The sequence below is a fragment of the Canis lupus genome, chromosome 25, assembly GCF_003254725.2.
Source record: "Canis lupus dingo isolate Sandy chromosome 25, ASM325472v2, whole genome shotgun sequence".
NCBI lineage: Eukaryota > Metazoa > Chordata > Mammalia > Carnivora > Canidae > Canis > Canis lupus.
In genome coordinates this window covers 5340716-5366118 of record NC_064267.1, presented here as the reverse complement: position 1 = coordinate 5366118, position 25403 = coordinate 5340716, and the positions used below count along the sequence as shown (strand labels likewise).

The window sequence follows — 25403 nt, the reverse complement described above, 5'->3', positions numbered from 1 at the left end:
AAAATATGTAAATGTGCTTACATTTGGAAGACAGAAAGTGGCATCCATAGTCACATAAATACAAATTTTTTTTAAAATTTTTTTTTATTTATTTATGATAGTCACACAGAGAGAAAGAGAGAGGCAGAGACACAGGCAGAGGGAGAAGCAAGCTCCATGCACCGGGAGCCCGACGTGGGATTCGATCCTGGGTCTCCAGGATCGCGCCCTGGGCCAAAGGCAGGCGCTAAACCGCTGCACCACCCAGGGATCACCAAATACAAATTTTCATTTATTCATGTTGCTCTTGTATTTGATACATGGCCGATCAATGGTTTGTGCCCAGGTTCAAGGAAGGAAGGCTCTCTGGATACTAGTTTAAAAGCAGAAAATGGGCTAAATTTGGCCTGCCATGTTTGGTTTTTAAATATTTACATTAAATTACAAATTATGTGATTTTTTTTTAAGGAAGTCCCGAGTTCATGTTTCTTTGGAAAGTATTGAAGAACTGGCAACATGGTGCATTAATTGACTTGAGCAGAACATTGAGGGATACCTTGAGACAGGACATGCACTATCTAGTCTTACGAAATCTCCATGAGGCCTGCTTAATTTATACATATATCTTTTTGCCTTCTGTAAAAATCTGAGTTTGGAACATTTGGTTTAATCTTACTGTAACATCAGAGTAAGGAAAAGGAGCCACATTAGTTAAATGATTTCTTTGACACTAAATAAAGGCCTAGAGATAATTAGAGGTAGAGCCTGGATTATAATCCAGATTACTTCACCATTAATCCATTAATACTCTGAGCAAAAGACATGGCATTATGTCCTCGCATTATCCCTTCCAGATCTTAATTTCATTAACATTTGGTTTTCATAGTTATAAATTGAAAATAATAATAATAATAATATCATGTGATTGTTGCAAAAGTTAAATATTATTTGTCTTTATCAGAAGTTTCAACCATTTCTAACAATATCTTTCTTATTACAGCTACTACATCTTTGTTATTTCTCTGTATAAAAGGGTGATATGTTTTAATGAACTTTTCTTTTGGATTTAATATGACTTTCTGATACTTTTGTGGATAGTATTGTTACTCAATATGTTGATATACTTTTTATGGTAGAGACATAAATCTTTTTGCATAAAAATATTTTTCATAGTCTTAAATGATAATCATTTTTCTATATAAGTAATTCATGTACCAGGCACTGTTTACTTATGTAAATACTTTTGAATGTCTAAACAAGAAAAATTAATGTTCCTAGGCATTAAATCAAAATCTTTTTACCAGAAATTTAATAACATCTGGCTTTATATTTTTTTCTAATAAAATATTTTATAAATAATCAAAAATGCTATAAAAACAAAGATATGAAGATCCAAGTGTGTTTATTAACATGATAAGTAAAATTTTAACTCATAGAACTGAAGTGAGAAAACAAAATAATGTAATACCACTGACTAATGCCTGACACTTGAAAGGGTCAAAACAAATTGTTTATTATCTTAAATATTTCTATGCTTTAAGACTTGAGAGTTTTATTAGGTTGTCTTTAAATGAGAATTTAATTTAGTTTTATTTTTTCAGAGTACCTTCAAATTTAAATCTGAGAGTGACATTCATTTGGCAGAACATCATAAACAGGTGCTGTATGATGGGAAACTTGCAAGTAGTATTGCATTTACATATAACGCTAAGGCCACCGATGCTCAGCTGTGCTTGGAATCCTCACCAAAGGAAAATGCATCAATTTTTGTGCATTCCCCACATGCTCTAATGCTCCAGGTAGGTGATTAGTAGCTTAGTTTTATATTCTCATTGAGCATTAACGTTAAACATAGCTAATCTATAGCTCTATAGTTGCTAGTTCTTTTTTTGTTTTCTAGTACTGTGACATTTTTGCCTTCTCCCTTATTTTTTTATTTTTATTTTTTGGCAGTATACATTACCCTGGACTAGTCTCCTTAAAAAGGATTCTGACAGCTCTGTTATCTTATCTGTTCTATATCCTTTGAAATAAAACCAGTTGACTAGCTGAACAGATAGTTAGTTGTTAGATACAAAAAAAAACCTTGCTTTAAGAATGTACTACTATTACACCCCCATATAAAAATTACTTGAATGTCTTTAAATCTGCTAATAGTATTTCTTATTCTAAATTGTTTTTGATTTATAGCTTCATATTTTCAGTATTAAAATCTCAATTTAAAATGCCAATTTAAAAGTGATTTACAGAGATAATCAAGTTTTTATTTTATATGTGAATCAAAAATTTTATAATTGAGGGCTTTAAAGATGTCTGTTTTTTAAGATTTTTTACAAAGTTATTTGGAACAAGGAAATAATGATAACTTTATGCTTCAGGAATTTAATAAACATTTTTGTTTTTGAACATAGGATGTGAAAGCTATAGTAACACATTCAATTCATAGTGCAATTCATTCAATTGGAGGGATTCAAGTGCTTTTTCCACTCTTTGCCCAACTGGACAATAGGCAGCTCAATGACAGTCAAGTGGAAACAACTGTCTGGTAAGTTTTTTTTAAAATGTGTAATTTCTTGTAATTTCTACACACTTACATTATGCCTGGCATAGTTGATGCTGTCTAAATGTTTTATAATATTTGGTTTTTGTCCCTGAAGTACTAATAAAAGTTTCTTTAGGACTAAGGCATATATCTATTTATATGATATTAAAACCTGATACTTATAATCATTAAGGAATGACTTCCTTGAAAATAAATCAAAACTTCTTACCAGATGTTGCATAGGGATTATTATACAAATTGAGGAAAAATTTAGTCCCAGTCTTATCCTTTGGAAATGGTTATGGTTTGGATCATCCATGAAATCCTGTCAGCTTAAACAAAATTACTAGGGTAAAGTTTATTCTGAAGAACAGTAGTTGATAACATTTACATAGTTTATATATTATATATTAGTATTTTAAAATTCTGTTATCAAAGACAAGCATAATTTTAATTTATATTAGCTCTCTTTTATATACAGTTCATATATGAGAATGCAATCTACCCCATGGGATATCCATGTATATATAAAAATTTAGTTATTTTCTCATTAGGTCGATGTCACATACAAATCTGTAGCTTCCTTCGTTTTTATTAAAACAGACCTCATGTATCAAATGCTGATACAATTTTATATCTTAGAATCATTTACATAAGTTAAATGTAAGTTTTATCTTTTTATCTTTTTACTGTGTACATTGCTATGTTAGAGAATTTAAAGAGAAAAATCTATAGGTAAACATTCATTTTTACTCCAGAAGCAGTATAGGAGCGCTTCACTAGTATATACACATATACATGAAGTTTTTTATGGGTCATCCAATTTTGAATTGTTGGAAAACCTAGTGAATAAAGCAAATATGGGAAAAATTTTAAGTCCATTGAAATGTAACATGATTTTCTTACATTATTAAATAAGCTATTAACAAAATTCTATTTTAATTCTAATAATATTATCCCTGTATTGAGACCATATTTATGTACAGTTTAAATATGAATATAAATATGACCAATACATGGGTCATGCTTTCTTTTATATCAGTGTAAAGGTTGGAGTCTTGAAGTAAAAAGGTATCTTGAGATCCTGCCCTAATGTGGTACTACTTTGCTATAAGATCTTAAATAATTTCATTGGGAGGCATATCAGCCTAGTGGAAAGATAAAACTTTAAATTTCAGTTCTGGACTTAAATTCAAAATGTTTTGCTCTTTATCATCAAAGTGAACCTATATACATTGTAATCAGTAATTAAAAACTTAGTAAGATCTATGAAAAGTAGTTGGAGATGAGGTAGTCCATAGAAAACTCCCATGTGTAATTTAAATATTCCTTATGAATTAATATTGTCCATAATTATTTTAACCTGAAATGGAATTTGTTGCTTTGTGAAGAAAAATTAGAAAGGTTATGTAGTTTGCAAATGTTTTAATTAAAACCATCATAATAACTTATACCTACATGAATAGCCATTATAAAATCTTAGTGCTAAAATCATATTTTAGCAGGTTATCTGGTCCATTCATCCAAGGCACATGTTTTTTTTTTTTTTTTTTTTTTCATTGCTTGTCTTCAAAACTCATTTTAATGTTTACATTTTGGTATTTAAATTGTATTTATTTCATCGTGGATATAGAAGATAATGTAAGGGGTGAGCATTCTATTTTCATTTTGTTTTAGTTCTATATCATCTAAATTTTTCTCTGTAATAAATAACTTCAAATTTGCAGTGATATATATGTTCTTAGTTTAAATCCAACAGAAAACATATAAATAAGTATCACGACGCTAAGAATAATACATATCCAATTCCAAACTACCCTGCAATTCAATTATGTGCTATTTTGAATTCTTATTTAATACTTTTGCCGTAATTGTGTCAGAGCTCTTAATGTCTGAGATTGGGTGTTTTGTGGACAGTTGTATCTACTAGTAATACAGTCTTTGTTATTTAAAATTTGAAGGGGGCCATCACAGATAAGTGTGTGCTTCAGTGACATAGTCTTTTGGCTTTTAAAATGTTAAAACCAAGTAGTTAAATGGAACTTCTCCATCTACTTGAAAAACCTAGATCCTTAGCTGTAGGGCAGGGGTCAATAGGGTTTTTTGTTTTCTGGCTATATCATAAATTCATATAGATGAATGAGACCTTGGATGTCTCATCTTATTTTCAGTTATTATTAAATTGTTCTAGATAAATGAGAATCTATTTGAAGTTTTAAATTTCCAGAGAAAATTACATATATTCTTTTTTTGAAAATCTGTTTACATAATAACCATATGCCAACAATTATAATATTATCTAATTTTTAATTTTTGGAGAAATTGAGCTAAGCTATAAAATCAGTTATTTCTCTGTCTTCTGTGTTTCAAGCTGAAGCATTTAGTTTCCGTGTTCTTTCTTCCACTCGTAGTCCTTTTTTATAAAACTTTTTATTGTTTCTGTGGTGGCACTATTACACTATCCTTATAAATCTTGATGATTTTTACTCTATAGAGGGGGCTTAGTATTAAAATAATTCATTCAAGGAATAATCTAATTTTCTGGAGCCTTTAAAAATAGGCTTTGTGCAGAATTTATGTGGCATTGTTCTATCATGAAGGCTATGTATTATGGTTGTTATATGTGTGGACTTTTAAGTTAGATAGACTTGGGTCAAATTTCAGGTTTACTGTATTATTAGTGTACTTTTGAATATGTTAACAATTTTGTGCTTTAGATTCCACCATTATAAAATTACAGTAATAGTAGCACATTGAATTATTTAGCTTAACCATGGTAAAATACATAGATCAATATAGTAAGGACTCAGTACATGCTGGCATTTGTTATCATGATGACAATGGGCTGGATGACCAACAAGAGTATCTCTAATACTACGGTTTTATATTTAAAAAATTATATATCATTAATCTTGGAAATCGATTGTTATAATATGGGCTTATATATTACCTTATATTTAAACTTCTTTCTGTAGGTGATAGTATTTACAGTAGAGACTTAAGTAATTAATTAGGGCTTATATTTTGAACTTCAGTTGTAGTGATGAAAACTAGTTTTGAACTACCCATTTTCTAGATATAGTGGATTAAAATGGAGGATGTGTTAACTCAAGTTCTGAAGCCAACACCTAGTCAAAGAAATCCTGGAAGGGCTTAAGATGACTTTTCTTTAGCTGGTTTTTGGATTTTGGGTAGCTGCCCATTAGTACTTAAATCTCTAGGGATAACACTTTTTATCATCTTTCTTTAATGTGTAGTTTTAGCTTTTATCATGGCACAAAATAAAAGCAATAAAATGAGTAGATAAATATTATCGAACTGAGTTAATAACTTGTGGCAACACAAACAGTTTGGATGTTACCTGTTTTTGATAAGTAATCACAATGGTAACTCAGGCTAATATGTAGTTACCATTGTGATTTCATTCATTCATAATGATTCTCAAGCGCTGTGATCACCTTGAGCAATTCTGCCAGGTGATCAAAGCTTTTTGGATATTTTGTCATTCCTCAGGAACTAATACTATTTTGTATTGCACTCATCAGTCTTGGTCCAGTGAATATTGCAAGCAAGAACTAAACAAATTGTCTTTCATTAGACATTGAATAAATAGTTAATGACTAAAAAGAATGAACAAATGATGAATAAATTATTTCAAGAAGTATACCTCCAATCTTGAAATAATTATATTTTCTGTATTTTGTATCTCAGAATGACTCAGTAAATTAGAAATTTCCTTTTTCTTTGATTTGGATGATCAGATAAATTATGAATGACATACATATGTTTCTCCTTTGGTCCACCCTCCTTTTTTTCAGAACATATGTTATTAAATTCTTCAGGTGATATAAAACAAACCTTCCTTGTATGACATGGGAAGAATTTGCTTTGAAAAAAAAAATGTTTTCTGGTGCAAGATATAATTAGGCTTTTATATATCAAACAGTTGAAAATACACTAAGCAAGAAATTCTCATTAGAGACAGTGTGATGCAATGAGCTGGACATTTTTTGTGTCACAGATTAAGACTCATACCAATGTTCTGTTATATACTATCTGAACTTAGGTAATGGGGATGTTTGAGGGTGTGTAGTAGTAGTGGTACTACATGGCATTTACTGAATACTACTATGTGCCAGTCTCTGTAACTGTATTATTTCATCTAATACTTCCTGCTGATGAGGGAGAGAAAAACTGAGTAATTTCCTCAAGCCATAAGAGTTAAGTGGTAGACTAGAACCAGGGTCCTAATCCTGAAAGCCTGACTTCAGAGCCCTCTCTCTAAAACCACTGTGGTGGACAACTCTGAGAATCAGTTTTTCCAGCTTTGGAATGATTTTAATGATGCCAACTTTTTCTGACTGTGAAGTGAGTTAGATAGTATATGCAAAATATCTACCATAGTGTCTGGTACATAGTAGACATTGAATGTGTTTTCTTTCTTTCCTCAGTAAATATTAGCCTATAGATGTGATACAATTTTGTATTACTAAAATTTATTTTTAGTTTTGTTTTAACTCTGAAAAAATTTACAAACCAAAATTCAATCTCAAGTTGCAGTTTAAATGAATTCTTTTAGGTATATAAATATTTTTCTCAGGAAACTCTTCTTTTTGTTTTTAGTTATGATACAAATTGTTTGGTAGACTGCTCGATGGAATGTGAGATGTAAAAAATTTAGAGAATCCCATAAGGAATTTATATCAGTGACTATCATTAAGAATCTTCTTGTAATTTAAATGTTTGTGACTCAGCAATTAGTTTAGTGAACTTAAATGGAGATTTTTTTTTTAATTTGTTTTTTAAAGTTTTGTTTATTTTTTTAGAGAGAGAGAGGAATAGAGACAGGGACAGGGACGGCAAAGGGCAAGGGAGACAAGAATCCCAAGCAGGCTCCAGCCCAGTTTGGAGCCTGACACAGCGTTGGATCTTAGGACCCTGAGATCGTGATCTGAGCTTAAATCAGGAGTCGGACACTTAACCGACTGAGCCTCCCAGGGGACCCAAAGATTTTTTTTCTTAAAATATATTTTGCCCATCAGTTATTCTAATGATTATCTTGAATTTTATAACCTCCTTAATAATGAAGCAGTTCCATTAAATAAAAACCTCATTGTAAAGTCCTGATTAGCACTACTGTAATATGTAAACCAACAAAATTGCCTGGAAATTTCAGTATTTCAGTGCTTACCTAAAGCAGATTTTCCCTTAACATTTTGAAGCAACTTAAGAATCCTTTGTCCAATCATGTTTTCTGATTGTAAGTTCAGGAAAAGTTACCTATTATACATACAGTGTCAAAATTTTATTACATTGTTTTAACCCAACTAACAAAAAAATGTACATGATTGACTCCAGTAGGCAAAAGAAGTGAAATCAGTATCTGTTTATAATGATTGTGTCTCTTGTGAAGGTTATTATTAATATATGTAGAATATAATATTTTGGTTTCCAAAAGTATTTATTTTTAAATATATAACTATCGAATTAGATCCCTTTATATTTTTTTCAGAAAGGGTGTATATGTGTCAATTCTTAATATATATATTTGCTAGTTTACCTTTTTTATTTTACTAAATTATTTGAAGTAAAACAGACACAAGATGTATATTTGACATATATGTATTACTACTATTAGAGGAGAAAAAAGCAATTAATATTTTATTTAGTGAGATTTAACTAAACTAAAATGGAATTTATATTGAATTTACTGTGAAAAGTAGTTTTTAAGAAGTAAAAAATAAAATACATTAAGTATCCTACCTGAAACATAAGGAAACTATATGTTCAGATAGCTTCCTCTTGTCAGGCAAGTCCTTTATACTCCATGGAGTTAGCAATTTAATTAATTTGTCAGCTGTCAAGAAGAATGGATATTTTGTTTTATTCTAGAATTATGACTTAGGATTCATTGAGTTTTCAAATAAACTGGTGTCTTATAGTTCATTTTAAAGTGTTTTGTACATTGAGTGATTGCTTTTTACAATAATTCTTACAAAAAAGTTTCCTTTAAATGTAGTGAAATCCATTTTTAATGCTATATTGCTTTGTGCTATTTCAGTTTACAGCAGATAATTTTGCTCTGTAAAAGACAAAGCTTTTGCTTATCTTTGCTGCCCTTCCAAAGTTCAATATAGTTGGTTCATCAAAGGGGTAACTGCACATTATTTGTTGCAGAAATCTCAGCAACCATGAGCACAACTTTAGTGAATTCATTGCCTTAATTTTCCTCTATTTTATATATCCATATCCTTTCTCCTTCGATACTTCAATCTTGTCATAATCTTGCTATTTTTCACATAAAATAGCATTCATTTAACTTTTCTGTCTTTATGTTCCTTTTGAAAGTAAGAAAGAAATGCTTCATTCATTTTGATTTTATGATAACCATAGAGTCTAAAACTAAAATAAATATTATTTACTTTTAGAAGAACTATTGCCATATGCTGGACTCTTCACTTTCAGAAGCCCAGATTTTCTAATGAAAAGTGATTATAATACTAAGTCTCCCTAGTGTTGAGAGAGAGAACGAGAAGAGTGAGCATGAGCACGGGGGAAGGAGAAGGGCAGAGGGAGAGTGATAAGCAGGTTCCCTGCTAAATGGGGAGCTTGACTTGACTCGGTGCTTGATTCCAGGACCCCTGGTTCATAACCTGAGCCCATGATCAATGCTTAATCAACTGAGCCACCCAGGTGCCCCTAGCTTTAAGTTTTTTATAGATTTTATAAAGTTGAGAAAGCCCCTTGTTTACTAAGAGTTTTTACCATGAATGGTTATTGAATTGTGTCAAATACTTTTTATGTATCTATGGATATGAGCATGTCATTTTTCTTTTTTTAGCCTCTTGATATGATGGATTATATTAATTGATTTTTGAATCTTAAACACGCCTTACATGCTTGTGGATAAATCCCACTTGGTTGTGGTGTATAATTTTTTTACACGTTTTTGGATGCATTTTGCTAATATTATGTTGAGGTTTTTCGCATTTGTGTTCATTGGAGATAGTGGTATGTAGTTTTCTTATAATGTTTTTGTCTGGTTTTAATATTAGAGTGATGTTCAAAAAATGAGTTAGGAAGTAATTACTCTGCTTCAACCCTCTGAAAGACATTGTAGATAATTGATATAATTTCTTCCCATTTAAAGTGTGGTAGAATTCACTAGTGAACCCATTTGAGCCTGGTGCTTTCTGTTCTGGAAAATTGTTAATTATTGAGTCAGTTTCTTTAATTGGTATAGGTCTGTTCAGAATGTCTGTTTCTTTTTGTGTGAGCTTTAGCAGGCTGTCTTTTAGGTAACTCATTCTTTTCACTAGGTTATCAAATCTGTGAGCATAGAATTATTTCTAGTATTCCTTTTTATCCTTTAAATTCTATAGGATCTGTAGTTATATCTCTTCTTTCATTTCTGAAATTAGTATTTTGTGTCGTTTCTCTTTTTTCTTAGAATGGCTTGAGGCTTAATGAATTTTATTGATCTTTTCAATGAACTAGCTTTTTGTTGCATTGATTTCTAAGATGTGGTTTCTGGGCCTGAATGTGATCTAGCTTATATTTCATGTGAGCTTGAGAGAAATGTGTATTCATCTGTTGTCAGATGAAGTCATGTATAGATATCAATTATCTCCGGTTATTTGTTGGTGTTGTTGAGTTAGCTATGTCCTAACTTATTTTCTGTCTGCTGTATTTGTCTATTTCTGAGAGAGGGGTGTTGAAGTCTTCAAATGTGACAGTAGATTCATCTGTTTTTCCTTGAAGTTTTAGCAGTATTTGCCTCACATAATTTGCTCTTTTTAGGCACGTACACTCTACAAAATGTTACGTCTTCCTGCAAAATTGACTCCTTTATCATTATATAATGCCCTTCTTAATATCTGATAACTTTGCTTTGAAGACTACCCTGTGTGAAATTAATGTAGGTACTTTTACTTTTTTTGATTATTGTTAGCATGGTATATATTTTTTTGTAGTTACTTTTAATCTGTACGTCTTTATATTTAAACTGGGTTTCTTATAGACAACATATAGGTGGGTTATGCTTTTCATTTTATTCTGACAGTTTCTGTCTTGAATTGGTGCATTTAGACATTGTCATTCAAATTGATTATTTATTAATATCTACCATATTTGTTACTGTTTTGTATTTGTTGTCTTGTTCTTTGTTCCTATTTTTGTCTTCTACTTTTTCTGCCTTTTTTGAGTTTAAGTAAGCATTTTATATAATTCAACTTTCTCTCCTTTCTTAGTGTATCAGTTATACTTAACTGTTTTAACCTTTTTAATGGTTGCCATAGAATTTGCTACTAAAGTCTACTGTCAGCAGCATACTACTTCATGGGTAGTGTGTGTACTTCATAACAACAAAATAATCATTCCTTCTTCTTGTCCCTAGTATTTTTGCTATCATTAATTTCATATATAAGTATACATAAGCATGTATATATGGAAAAATGAATAAGCATACATAATGAATACAGTGCTGCTGTTATTATTTTGAACAAACTGTTGTGTATTAGATCAATTTAAAATATAAAAAAATTTTATTTTACCTTCACTATTCTATCTTTCATGCTCTTGCTTTCTTTATGTAGATCAAAGTTTCTTTAAAAATTTTTTTTATTTATTCATGAGAGACACAAGAGAGAGGCAGAGACACAGGCAGAGGGAGAGAGAAGCAGGCTTCAAGCAGTAGGGAGCCAATGTGGGACTCGATCCTGGGACTCCGGGATCATGCCCAGAGCCAAAGGCAGATGCTCAACCACTTAGCCACCCAGGTGTCCCTAGATCAAAGTTTCTAACCTGTATTTTTTCCTTCTCTCTAAAGAATTTTTGTTAAGAATTTTTTTTCAAGCCAGTCTACCAGCAGCAAATTTCCTCAATTTTTGTCTAAGAATATCTTTATTTCTTCTTCACTTTTAAAGGATAATTTTTCAGAGTAGAGACCTTGAAGTTGGGATTTTTCTTTTCTCACCACTTAAAAATTTTCCCTCCATTCTCTTCTTAGTTGCATAGTTTCTGAGGAAAATCAGATGTAATACTTATCCTATTTCCACTATGATATTGTATTTTTTCCCTTTGGCTTCTTCTAGAAATTTATTGTTATGTTTGATTTTCTGTAATTTGAAAATGATATACCTAGGTATAGTTTATTTTGGCATTTATCTTGATTGGTGTTCTCTGAGCTTTCTGAATCTATGGTTTGGTTTCTGACAAAAATTTGAGAGAGATTCTCAATCACTGTGTTTTTTGTTTTATTTTGTTTTTTAACATTTCTTCTATTCCTTTCTAGCTTCTCCTTCTGGTATTCCTATTATTTTGTAGTTGTCCCAGTCCTTGGTTTTCTTTTCTTTTCTTTTCTTTTCTTTTCTTTTCTTTTCTTTTCTTTTCTTTTCTCTTTTCTTTTCTTTTCTTTTCTTTTCTTTTTTTTCTTTTCTTTTCTTTTCCTTTCTTTTTTTTTTTCCCCCAGTTTTTGTTCTCTTTGATTTTGGGTTTTTGAGGATTCTGCTGATATATATTCTGGTTTATAGATTCTTTCCTCAGCCATATTTAGTCTATTAATACTCCATCAAACACACCCTTCATTTCTTTTACTGTATTTTTTACTGCTAGCATTTCTCTTTGCTTCTTCCTTAGGAATTCCATCTCTCTGCTTTTACATTGTCCATTTGTTCTTTTATGGTGTCTCTTTTATCCATTAGAGCCTTTAGCATAGGGCTCAGCATAATATTTTTCTTGATAGTCAGACACTATGTACTTGGTAAAAGGAATTGCTATAAATAGGCCTGTAGTAATGTGGTGCTGAGGTGTCAGGGAGAAAAAGCATCCTTAACCCTATGATTAGGTATTAGTCTTTTAATCAGCCTTGCCTTTAGACCCTGAACTTTACAAGTGTTTCTCAGGATTTTTTCAACCCCCTTTGGTGGGAGAAGATGACTATAGTTGACTGTAGTTGGATATTTCCCTTCTCTAGGTCAGTTAGGCTCTTATAATACCTCAGGAGGTTAGGATTGGTAAACTAGTTTCTCCTGAGGGCAGGTCTTGTTAACAGATTGCTCTGGTATATTTCAAGTTCATTTTTCTTTTCCCTTGTAAGTCTGAGAGGATTTTTCCAATATTTATTATGAAAACCTGGTTAATCACCTGGAAATAAATCGCACTATAAATATAGGGACCTATAACTGGAGGGGTTGAAAGCATGTCTCCATTACAGTTCAATTTTCCCTACCTGGTCACTGCCACAGTGATTTCCACTTGTGTGTCTCTGCTCTGATGACCCATGATTCCCTAGAGTTTGCTTTGTATCTCGCCATTCTTGGGGGCATCAGTTTGCCCTGTTCTTCTCCCCTCTCTTTGGATCCTAGAAGAATTCTTGGTTTATTAGTCCTTTCAGTTTTTTATTTGATAAAATGGATGGACTCATGGATTTCAGGATTTTTGCTTTTAGAACCAGAAGCCTATATATTGGTTTGTTTTATCTCTCTCTTACTGCTGATTTGCCCTTGATTTGAGCAGCATTATAGAAGTGTTCAGCACAGTAAGGAAACTGGAGCACTAGCATTTTGATAGCAGAAATGAAAAGAAGAGCCCACAATCAGAAATTATTAGAGAATCATACAAAGGAAAGAACTTGGGAAGTAGCTCAATAACATTATGTATGAATTCAACTCTGAGCTGTACCTTTGTGGTTCTGATCCAATCAAAGGTCTAACTATAGCAGTAAGGCAAGATAGAGAATCAAAAGTCATTCAGGTTGTAAAGGAAAAAATAGAACTATTCCTTTTACAGATGACATGATTGTCTATGTAAAAATTCTTAAGAATTAACACACACAAAATTCTAGTAAGTTCAGGAAATTTGCAAGAGACAAGTTTCTTACACAAAAGTAAACTTTATTTTTGTGCATTAACAAAGTATAGAAGGAAACCAAATGAAAAATACCTTTAACAGAAGCTCCAGAAATTTAAATGTTTAAAATATAAATGTCCAAAACATGTAAGGACCTGTGTGCTGAAATATGCAATTGCTGATGAAAGAAATGAAAGTATTAAATAAATGATGAGATATATTGTGTTCATGTATAGGAAGGCTCAACACAGTAAAGATTTCATTGAGTTGATCTGTAGATTTAACCCAATACCAATTAAATCCTGGTTAGATTTGTTTGTTGATATACGCAAAGTAATTCTAAAATTTATATGGAAAGATAAAGTAACGAGGATAGCTAAAATGCCTTTGAAGAAGAATAAAGTTGAAGGAATCATACTTGCCTGGGCTTTAAAACTTACTATAAAGCTCTAATAATGAATACAGTATGTGATATCAGCAAGATGATAGACACACATGTCTCTGCAACGGAGTCTAGAAATAGTCCTACACGTATATGGACAATTGATTTGTGGCAAAGTTGCAAAATCAGTCTAAGGGAGGAAAGATGATTGTATGCCAAAAAAATGGCTCTTGACCTAAACCTCCCACCTTGAAAAAATTAACTCAAAATTAACTCTAAATGTAAAATATAAAACTATAGACCTTTTAGAAGAAAACATGTAGGAGAGAATCATTGTGATTTACATTAAGCAAAGTCATTTTAGACCTGACAATCAAATCATGTACATAGAAGACCGAAATTGATAAATTTGACTTTGACTTCATCAAAGTTAAAATTTTTTAGTTTGTAAAAGATGTTACAGGCTAAGGGAAGATGGTAGAAAATCTATTTGGCAAAGGTTATATCAAGAATATATAAAGAAATCCCTTAAATAGTAAAAAAAACCATAAAATCCAATTTAAAAAAATGGGCAAACTTGAGCAGACACTTCATCAAAGAGGATATAAGGATGTCAAAATAGCACATGAAAAGATGTTTAGCATTATTAATCAATAGGATAATGTCTATTAAAACTAGTATAAGATACAACCACACACTTTGTAGAATGGCCAAAATAAAAAATACTCATGGTGCCAAGTGCTGGGGAGGATGAGAAACAACTGTAATATATTAGTGGTGGAATTGCCAAGTGGTACAGCCACTGTGGCAGTTTGGCAGTTTTTATTACAAAGTTAAACATACACACTTACCTTACAATTCAGCTCTCTACTCATAGGTTTGTATTTATGAGAAATGAATGAAAACCGTGTTCACACAGAAGCCTTTATATGAATGTTTACAGCAGTCCTATTAGTAATTGTTAACTAGATACAAATCATATGTACACAGACTGTGGTAATCCATTTATAAAATGGAATACTATTCAGCAATTAGAGGAATAAACTCCTGACATGTGCAGCTACTTGTATGTGTCTCAAAGGCATTATGTTGAGCTCAGAAAGACAAACCCAGAGGGTTCCATACTATATGATTCGATTTATATGACATTCTTGAAATGTCAAATCTGTATTGAAAAATAAGATATGAGAAGTTATTCAAGATTATGGGATTTGGAAGTATGTGATTTAAAAAGCTCTAAAGGGATAGGATAAATGATTTTCTTGGTGTGATGGAACTGATGTGTATCTTGATTGTAGTGGGGTTATACAAATCTACATATCTAACATTTTCAGAATTGTGCACACACACAAAGTAAGAAATAAGAAAAGTCAATTTTATTGCCAGGTTATTTAAAAAATAATTAAAAATAGAAAATTTCTGTTAAGGCTGAGTACCAAATAACTATTTCAGCCTTCTGTATAGAGCTGTTTTGATATTTGTTTTCTTTATTGGATAATTTCTTTATTGGATAATTTTACTTCCAGGGTATACTTTATAATCCTGCTTCTGTTAAATAGGCTGTGCTTGGCTGAAAATGCCATTGGGCCTCCCTTCTGTGGCATATTTTGATCCTGAAAGGCATTGGAGGATGCCCATAGTTAAGGTCACACATGTGTCATTAGAAACTCTCTTTAATTTTGAAATTTTGAACTTTTTAGGTGTTAAGTTATATCATTAAATTTCTAAAGTATTCATGTATCCATGGATTATACGTGGTTACTGTAGTGGTGCTGCCACTTGTAGCATGTCCACTAAATTTTCATAAAGGGACAAGAACAATAGAGCATTGTAAGTAGTCATTTTTCGATTGGGATTAAATTGTAAAGTAGTAGGCTTTGAGAGTTATTTCTTCTACATTAGAGTCTTTTTAGTAAATATCTATTGGCTATTTATAGAGTTATGAATGGAGCATATCAAAAGGCTGTTTTGTTCTCAAACTATGTAAATACCAGGATATACTATATACTAACATATAACTGTGTCAGAAGTTTAGAAGAAATTCCTTTAAAAGTAAAAAAGTTAAAGATTTTTTTTTCCTAATCAAGACAGATTTTGAGACATTTCAATCACAATTTATAAACTTAGATTTTTTTTGGTTATATTTTGTCAGAGATAAAATAGGCTGATAAAACATAAAATCTGTTACCAGAGGAAGGTAAAAATGTGTAACAGCCTGATTAACTTTAAAATAGGACCTTTAAAGAATACTTTTAAATAGCCTTGAGAGTGGTAGTAAAATCAGTTTATAAGACTGCCTGTCTCCTTATCAGGCTGTAAGAAAAGGTAGACATTACTGAGAGATATCATGGCTAAGGGCAGGCTTAGTGATTTCATGTGCTACCAGTGTATTCCATGTGTCCTCACATTTTACTGTGCTGCATCTCACTGTTTTCCTTATTTGACTCTGCAGATAAATGTATTTTACTTATTTCGGCATGTATTTCCACTGATGTCTGAACTGATGAATGTGACAGTTTGTGTATCAAGTTCATTATGTATTAGGCAGGTAGGCAGTGTTCTTTTAGAGTGAATCCTCAGAAATACATTGTCTAAAAATAGCCATTAAATGTATCTGGAATTAGAAACTTTGGTTTAGACCTTTCTAATTTTGAACTGTGAAGGAACTTAACTCTTCTAACTTCTGTGAGATTTTTTTTTTTGCATGTGTGTCACTAGAAATTAATTTTGTTGATGAGAAATTACCTTGGGTATGAGACTTGAGTTGATTTCTTTTACAGTTTTGTTCCTGCTCGATCACTCTTCATCTCAGAAAAGTTTTCTAGTCAAAGAAATAGCATAGAAACAATGGTATTAGATATTTTATATAATTTTAATCATCCTTTGCAAGATTTCAATGTATTTCCGTACCAAATTAGGCTATATAAAAGAAGAAACCTTATGAAAAAGTCAAAAGATTTTCTCCCTTTCCTGGTACCTTAATCTTAATGAAACTTAATCTCCTTTTGAATTTATTCTGGCAATTATTTTGTCTGTAGTGTTTCTTAAGATATTAAAAATATCCTTTTAAGAGGGGAGGGAGTGTTGGATCTTGGGCAGTCTTTAATTTTTTAACTTATGAATGCCATTCTTCTCAATATACTTAAGCAGTTCATCTAGCTGAGATACATGGCTTGTTTCAGTACAAAGCAGATTGAAAAGCCAGTTTCTGAATCCTAGGAACTGTCTTGAACTGAACTTTGGTTATGTATTCAATTTAATCATTTCAGTTATACATTAGGTCTGTCTTTTGATATATGTTTAAATAATCAAATACCTCAAAAATAATAAAACTTTTAGGATCACATGGCATGAGTTATTTACATTAGTTATTTAAAAAAAATAAATAATGGACAATTTCAAATGAATAAAATTATATTAAAATCAAGTCAAATTTTATATAGAAATTTTAATGGAACCTAAATATAGTACATATTTTATATTAGAAATAGAAATTAGTCATGTTCATATATAGTTATTATATATTCTCAGGTGATTGTGGGCCAAGATTATGTGGTATTCTTTAATAATATGGATGAGAAAGTTCTAGAGAGATAATAAGTATGCTGAGTCATTAGAGATATTATTATACTATTTTCTTCATTTTTTTCTAAGGTCTAGCCCTTTATGAGTATGTTCTTAAAATAAATATTACTTTCTAATTTAATAGAAGCTTATTAAGAACTGGAAGATGGTAATTATTTTTAAGATTAACCCTATAGATTGTTAGTGTCATTTTCCTTAAAAGGAGACAGGATTATTAAACACTCCTAACTATTCCTGAAGTAGAATTGCTACATATAGAACATGATATGTTATAGTACTGTCTATTGAAAAGTTTAGCAATTTTACTTTATGAGTGAAGTCAGTATACTTTTTGTCTATCAAGTAAAATATTCCTATGAAAATCTGTTTCTAGCTATACTTTTCAAGAGAATCTTCTATGTTGTATATACTAGTTTTGGCCAACACAGATACTTGGTTTTTGGTTATCCTATGTACTTAGATCCTCTACAGATGAACTGTTGTGTCTAGACAGGAAGTGGTAATGTAGGAGATATAGGAATGGGCTGAAGTATCCTTTATATTTGCCTTTGTATCTAGGGGAGTTGGAAATAGGCAAGAATGGAGAGAAATTTTGTATGGCAGTACACAGAATTTTGCAAGTTTATTGTGAGCCCTGCAGCAATCCGATGCATTTTAGTTACTGGTAAGTTTGTTAAATTATGTTTGAAAATGTACCTCTTCGAAGATGGCCATCTATTTACTATTACTCCACCATGTCAAATATACCTATTTTAAAGATTTTTTTGAAAAGATATGGTATTGCTATTGCATTCAGTTTTAGGAATAATTTAAAATACTTTTGTTAGTGAATGCATTTGACTTTTCAATTGTTGTCATAGTTAAAACTGAAGTGAAATTAACTTTATGTGGGTAGCATAGTCATGTGTTAAGATTTTGGAATAAAATTCATATTTTTGATTTTGTAATGGAACTCCAATGTGATTAGAAGTCTGGGTAATTACTTAGATGTTTGAGAAAGAGTAGCCCTTCTGACATAAAAGAGTAAGCATATCCATGGCATCCTTGTAATTTTATATAGTTCTACATAGGAGGGTGATTTATTTTAATTTTTTTTTTTTTTTTTTTTGCATTTTTTTCATGGACCATGGGGACCATAGGCATTTCCAGTCTTTTCTTTTTAGCAGTGTTGATGTTTAGGAATTAGTCATCTTTCCCCGTAGTCACTAATTCAGGTGTAGGTAAGAATTCCATGAAAAGATTAGGACATTGTGTAATCTCTATGCAGTAGATTCTTTATTCTTCTCAAACATTTAGGCAGAAGTATTTTGTGTAGTAGTACCTATGCAATTATTTGTGAAGTGGCTTTTACTGTTGACACAATTCATTAAAAATGGACTAGATTGTCTAATAGCTGTTCTTCTATACAGAAATATTTTAAAAAATCCCAAAGGATTCTTTGGTAGTTGTGTTTAATTTGTAAATATCTAACTTTAGGACAAAGTAAAAGAACATCGTTGACTTGTAATACTAGTTTACTTTTTTGTGTGGTTTAAAGAAATAGGGCCAATTAATGTAACTGAATTTTAATTTCCTGTAATGAAGTACTTTATTTCCAGAAATACTATATTTTTTCTACCTGATGTCATATAACCCATTAAACTATCAATTTTTATAATAATAATAATTTTGCTATTGATTCTTTTAATGAGAATATTTCTGATTTGAACTAGAATAGCCACATTATCAGAAAAAATGTGTTGTCATTCTATTGAAACCAGAAAATTTAGAATAACTTGAAAGAATAGAATCACTTTTGGACCTTAGTGATTTTCAAGTTTTCCTCATTAACGAATTTTCTTAATTCCTTGAAGAAACGAGTACTTATGAATTTAAAATATATTTGGAAATTTGTGGTTTTATACTTTCTTATGAATATAAATAGGCAATTTAGAGTACATTATAAGGCACAGTAAATAGATAATTTAATTGCTGATGAAGTTTGGCTTGTTTATTGTAATAAACTATAGTAAGCATGTACAGTGAAGGAATATATATTTTCTTAATTAGGAATGCCATCATGTATTAATGCTGTTAGTTGAAAATTGTTCAATGTAACTTTGTGAAGTAGTATATTATCAAAACTTAATCCAATGCAGTCATTTATTTTTCTTTTGTTTCTTCATTCAACAGACATTATCAAGTGCTTTATCTTTGTCTGGCACTTATCTTTGTGTGCTTTTATGTGTTTGTGTATACATTGTGTAATTAATTGCCACTTCCATTTCAATATTATACAGATCATTTGTTTTTCTGCTCTCATGAGCTTTCCTGAGTGAATATATGGACACAAATAACATGTATATTTCTCTGGATATTTTCTAAAAAATAGAAAGTCTTTTTAAAAAAATAGGTATAAATGAAAAGTTTATTTCAAAAACAGGTGTGTTCTTCCAAAGCAATGTTGCATATATATTTAAATTTTCTAAGATAGTATGTTCTTCAAAAGAATGTTATGGTAAAAGTCTTTATGGAAATACTGTGGAGAATTGATGTATTTGTAGATGTGTTTCTTATGTTATATTTACTTAAAACAGGTAATGTACATATGTGTAGGTGAACTCCAGTGTTTGGCTTTGGGATATAAAAAAAAAAGCTATGCATTTATGTTTTGATTTTTGATATTTAATTCTAAAGAGATGAGACTAGTTTTCTCATGCTTGTGAGAAAATATAGTCATGTACAATATAAAATATAGTAATCATTGTCAGCAAAATAGAGATTAGTTTTGAATTTGGTTTTTATCTTTTCGCAATATAAAATTCTGAAACGGAACACTATGTTTATAATCAACATTTGATGATTACATAATGAAATTGTCTGTACTTTACATGCAGTGCTACTCTTTTGGCATTCCTGGTTGAACTACTTAAAAGTTCAGTAGCCATGCAAGAACAGATGCTGGGTGGAAAAGGCTTTTTAGTCATTGGCTACTTACTTGAAAAGGTAAGTGATATGTATTGATGGTTTTATTGTGTAGTATTCATAGCTGAACAACTCGACAACCCCTAATTATATTTTTTCTATAGTTTTTCTTTTCATAGACTGTTCATTATAGTAGGCTAATCCACACATATTTACTTTTATATATTGCTTTTAGATTTAAGTGTAAACATTGAAATAAATTGAGTGCAGGGAAATCTGTGTTTTTAGGAATTTTGAGTAAGATAGAAAATAAAGAAACTTTTTTCCTCTACATTTAAAGTTAAAAGTATTTCCCCTTAATACTTTTTTCTTATTGTTTCTTCGCTATCTTTAGATTCAAACTAAGTTTTAGAACCTTTGTCAATTTTAAGTGGATTTTTATTTTTGCTTAATTTTCCAATTTTAAGCTAAAAATATCTTTGTTTTGTAATAAGCAAAACAATTTGTGATTTGTCTCTGCTTTTAATATATTTGAATATTTAAGGTAGCTTTTCTCAAATCACTACGTAATATAAATAATAGAAATTAGATGGGTTTAATTTTCCCATCTTGTGTCATTTGTCTCTTTTTTTTTCTTTTTTCTTTTTTTTACCTTCTTTGCTTTAGTCATAGCTGTACAATTCTGGTAATCATGGATTTCTGATTATGGTCTCAAAGAATTTGGTTGTATCATATGATTTCTTTTAAAAATTAAAAGGGGAAGTCATGAGTACAAATACTGGCTTTTTTCTTTCCTAAGGAAGTATCTGTTACCCTCATTAGCTCTCTCAAGCCTATTCTTATCAGTTAACTCTAACATTCAGCTACTCTGAAATAGAACTCTATGAGAAATAATAGAGGTGAGTCCACGAATAAGAGGAATAAACTTATTTTTCCCTTTCGAAATAATTTTGAGGGGACTTTTAGAAACAGTTTTTTCAACTCAGATTGTTCACCTCTGAAATCCTTGTAACTTATTTTTGCTTTGAAACAAGGATTCTTCTTTTTTGAAGGATTGGTGATTGAGGACTGGTAGGTTATTACATAGATTGATCATTGGCAGCATTTCTGTATTGGAATAATTTTTTCAGTAACAAGATTATCATTCATGTGTTTGGTTTCATGGAAAACTTTTTTTTATGTCTAGAGTACTTAAGTATCATTTAGAAGATTTATGTGAAATTACATTTTACATGAATTAGATATTACGAAATGCTTTGTGTTATTACTATGTATTAATAAGATCACTAACAAGAACTACCCCTTGAATATACTTTTCATCTATTTGCTGAGATTTGATCAGCATAATTCTAAAGTGAGCATTCTTTTACACTTAAAGCTTAACTTAAAATATGAAATTCAGTGAGGGGTGCCTGGCTGGCTCAGTCAGTAGAACATGTGACTCTTGATCTCCGGGTTCCACGTGTGAGCCAAAAGTTGGACAAGATACTACTTAAAAACAAAACCTTAAAATTTTTTTTAAAGAATTAGAAATTCATTGAAAAGATTGTAAGTCAAATAAAAAGACATACTCAGTTTTTCCTTTCACTCAGAATTAATATCCTTAAAATTCTATTGTCACCTTAGGCATAAAATGAGATATCATTTTGGCTTTCATTTGCATTTTTGGAAAATTTGAATAACATTGGACATACATATGTATTCATAGCACATCCACACTTTCTCTTTTGAACGGAGTAATTATCCATGTCCTTAGCCAGTTTGCCCGATTTCCTTTCAAGACCCCTACTCCTAGGCAATCTATAATCTACTTTTGACTCTGATTTTATGTATTCTAGGTATTTCATATAAGTGAGATCATATAATATTTGTTTTTTTGTATCTTGTTTCACGTACCATAATATTTACAAGATTTCATCCATGCTGTAGCATCTATCAGTACTTTATTCCTTTTCATGGCTGGATAGTATTCTCTTGTATGCACATAATACATTTTGTTTATCTATTCAAATATCGACATTTTTGTTTTTTCCATCTTGCATGGTATGAATAATGCTGCTATGAATGTTCTTGGACAAGTTTTTGTGTGGACATATATTTTTATTTCTATTCTGTAGATACCTATCTATGAATTCACTTGCTGGGTCCTATCGTAGCTCAGTGTTTAACCACTTGAAAAACTACAGATTGCTTTCCAAATTGGCTCCTTCATTTTACATTATCATCAGCAGTATATGTGGTTTCTAGTTTTTTCACATCCTTGGCAACATTTGTTGTCTGTTTTATTCTAGCTATCCTAATAGATGTGGCATATCATTTTTTGTTTACAATTCTGTGATGTCTAATGATGTTGAGTATCTTTTTGTGTGCTTATTGGCTATTTATGTATTTTCTTTGGAGGAATATCGATTTAGAACTTTTTCCCATTAAAAAAATTGTGACATTTTTCTATTATTGAACTGTAGCAATTTTTTATTCTGCATACTAATTTTCATTAGGTATATGATTTGCAAAGATAGTCTTACATTCCGTAGATCCCATTATATTTTAATTTGCATTTCCCTGATGACAAATTGAGTTGAACATTTTCATACATTAATTGTATTTTAGTAGTTATCCTCTTTTAGTTAATACCTGTTCAGACTGTTTGCCCTTTTCCATTTGAATCGTTTTATCATTCTTTTGTTGATTTGTGAAAAATCTTTCTTAATCCTGGATATAAGACCTTTGTTGGGTATGTATCATAATATTACTTCCCCTGTGACCTGCTTTTTCATTCTCTTAATGACCTTTTTGATGAATGGAAGTCCTTTATTTTAATATGGGTCACTGTTTCATTTTCTTTTATGATTATCCCATTTTGTTGTTTTTTTTTAAGATTTTTAAAATTTATTTATTCATGAGAGACAGAGAGAGAGACAGAGACAGACAGAGAGGCAGAGACACAAGCAGAGGGAGAAGCAGGCTTCATTCAGGGAGCCTGATGTGGGACTCCATCATGGGACTCCAGGATCATGCCCTGGGCCGAAGACAGGCACTAAACCACTGAGCCACCCAGGGAACCCCGATTATCCCATTTTAGATCTTAATGTATTCCAAAGCCATGAGACTGATTTATGTTTTCTTTTCAAAATTTTGTTTTACTTTTCACATTTAGACTTATAATCCATCTGGAATTGAGTTTTGTGTATGGCATGAAGTATAAGGGTCAAAGTTCTTCCCCCCCCCCCAAATATGTAGATAGCTGGCCTAGTACTGTTTATTGAAGTTGACTTTTCACTGCATTGCAATTTAATTTTTGCCATAAATGCAATAACTATATATGAAGGGATCATTTCCAGAATTTGTCTATTGTAGGTTTTTCTCTTTGAAGCAATACATCACTATCTTAATTTGTATGCATTTTTAGTATATTTTGATATGTCATCTAGGTTTATTGTTTTTCAAGATTGCTTTGGCTATCTTTGAGTTTTTGCATTAGTATATCTATCAGCTTGTCAATTTCCACCAGAAAATGCAAGGATTTTCATTGTGTTATATTGATATCTTTATATTGAACCCTCCAATTCATGCATTTAGTGTATCCCTCTATTTACTTAGGTCTCTTTGGTAATTTTCTATGTAGAAAACTTTCTTTGCTAGATTTATTTCTAGATACTTGAGGTTTTTCAAATGTTAGTTTTTTACATAGAAATATAATTGGCATTTATTTTGACCTTTTATGTACCAGCATTGCTATTCTTCTGTTATTTCTAGTAGTTTGTTAATTTTTCAGATACATTTCTTTGTAGAAAATCTCATCATCTAAGAAATGCAATTTTATTTTTTCCTTTCCAGTATTTATTTTTTATGTCTTTTCCCCTTGATATTGCACTAAGACTTCCAGAATGGTGCTGAACAAAAGTTGTAATAGTGAGCATCCCTGTCTTATTCCAGATCTCATGTGCAAAGCTTTCAATAATTAGCCACTGTGTATGGTATATGCTGTAGATTACTTTCAGTAGATTTTTTTTAACGATTTTATTTATTCATGAGAGACACAGAAAAAGAGGCAGAGACACAGCCACAGGGAGAAGCACGTTCCATGCAAAGAGCCCGATGGGGATTTGAACCCGGGAATCCGGGATCATGCCCTGAGCCAAAGGCAGACAGATAGATGCCCAACCACTGAACCACCCAGGCATCCCACTTTCATTAGATTTTTAAATCATATTAAAAAAACTGTCTACTATAAGTTTGCTTAGAGTTTTCTTTATCATAAACGGGTGCTGAATTTGATCAAATGCTTTTTTGCATTATTTGTGATAATTACGAGTTTCTTCAGTTTTTTTCTTACTGAACTACATTAATTGATTTTCATATGTTAAACCATCCTCATATTCCTGGAATCCTATTTAGTTTTAGATCCGTTCCTATTACAGTCAGTCTTTTTTCCTTAAAATGGCTCATGCCAATGTCACCAGTAGTCTTCATATTCTACATCTTAAGGTTCTCAGTTTTCATCTTATTCGACCTATTAACATTTCAGTTCTCAAAGTCCTTCCTTGTTGAAATGCTTTCTTCAGTTGTATTTTTGTGACAGCATTCTTTTTTTTTAATTTTTAATTTATTTATGATAGTCACACAGAGAGAGAGAGAGAGCAGAGACATAGGCAGAGGGAGAAACAGGCTCCATGCACTGGGAGCCTGACGTGGGATTCGATCCCGGGTCTCCAGGATCGCGCCCTGGGCCAAAGGCAGGCACTAAACCTCTGCGCCACCCAGGGATCCCCATGTGACAGCATTCTTTCTTTGTTTTTTTCTTACCTCCTTGGTCTCCTGTTTTATTCTCTCCTACCAGTGTCTCCTCCTCTTTCTAAATTTTAAAGACTAATTTTCCTCTTAAATCTTTCATCCTTCAATTTTCTCTATCTTAGAGATAACTATTGGTTATCCACAATCTGTTTCCCACTTGGAGTCACACTAGTCTTCCTAAAATGTATCAGACCTTACTGCTACATCATTTGCAGAGTAAATTCCCAATTCTCTTACCTCTGATTTCATCTCTTTATCATCCTCCTTCTTACTTTCTCTGTTGGACATACACTGCCCATGTAAAGGCCTCTTTGCCTTTTTCCTAAAAACTAAAGTGGCAAGTATGAATCCATCTGAGGACTTTTGCAT

The 25403-nt window shown here is 31.3% G+C and overlaps 1 protein-coding gene across 11 annotated transcripts in view; it reads left to right on the top strand.

The window, feature by feature from the left end:
- NBEA (neurobeachin) overlaps positions 1–25403 on the top strand; it is a 674158-nt gene that overhangs the window by 119182 nt on the left and 529573 nt on the right. For 10 of the 11 annotated variants that reach the window (XM_049101416.1, XM_049101413.1, XM_049101412.1 and 7 more), the window contains exons 9-11: positions 1581–1778; positions 2391–2524; positions 20213–20321. In XM_049101416.1, coding sequence (XP_048957373.1) covers positions 1581–1778; positions 2391–2524; positions 20213–20321 — 441 coding nt within the window. Of the gene's footprint in view, positions 1–1580; positions 1779–2390; positions 2525–17894; positions 18001–20212; positions 20322–25403 lie in introns of those variants that run through there. The other variant, XM_049101418.1, reaches the window with a different exon arrangement.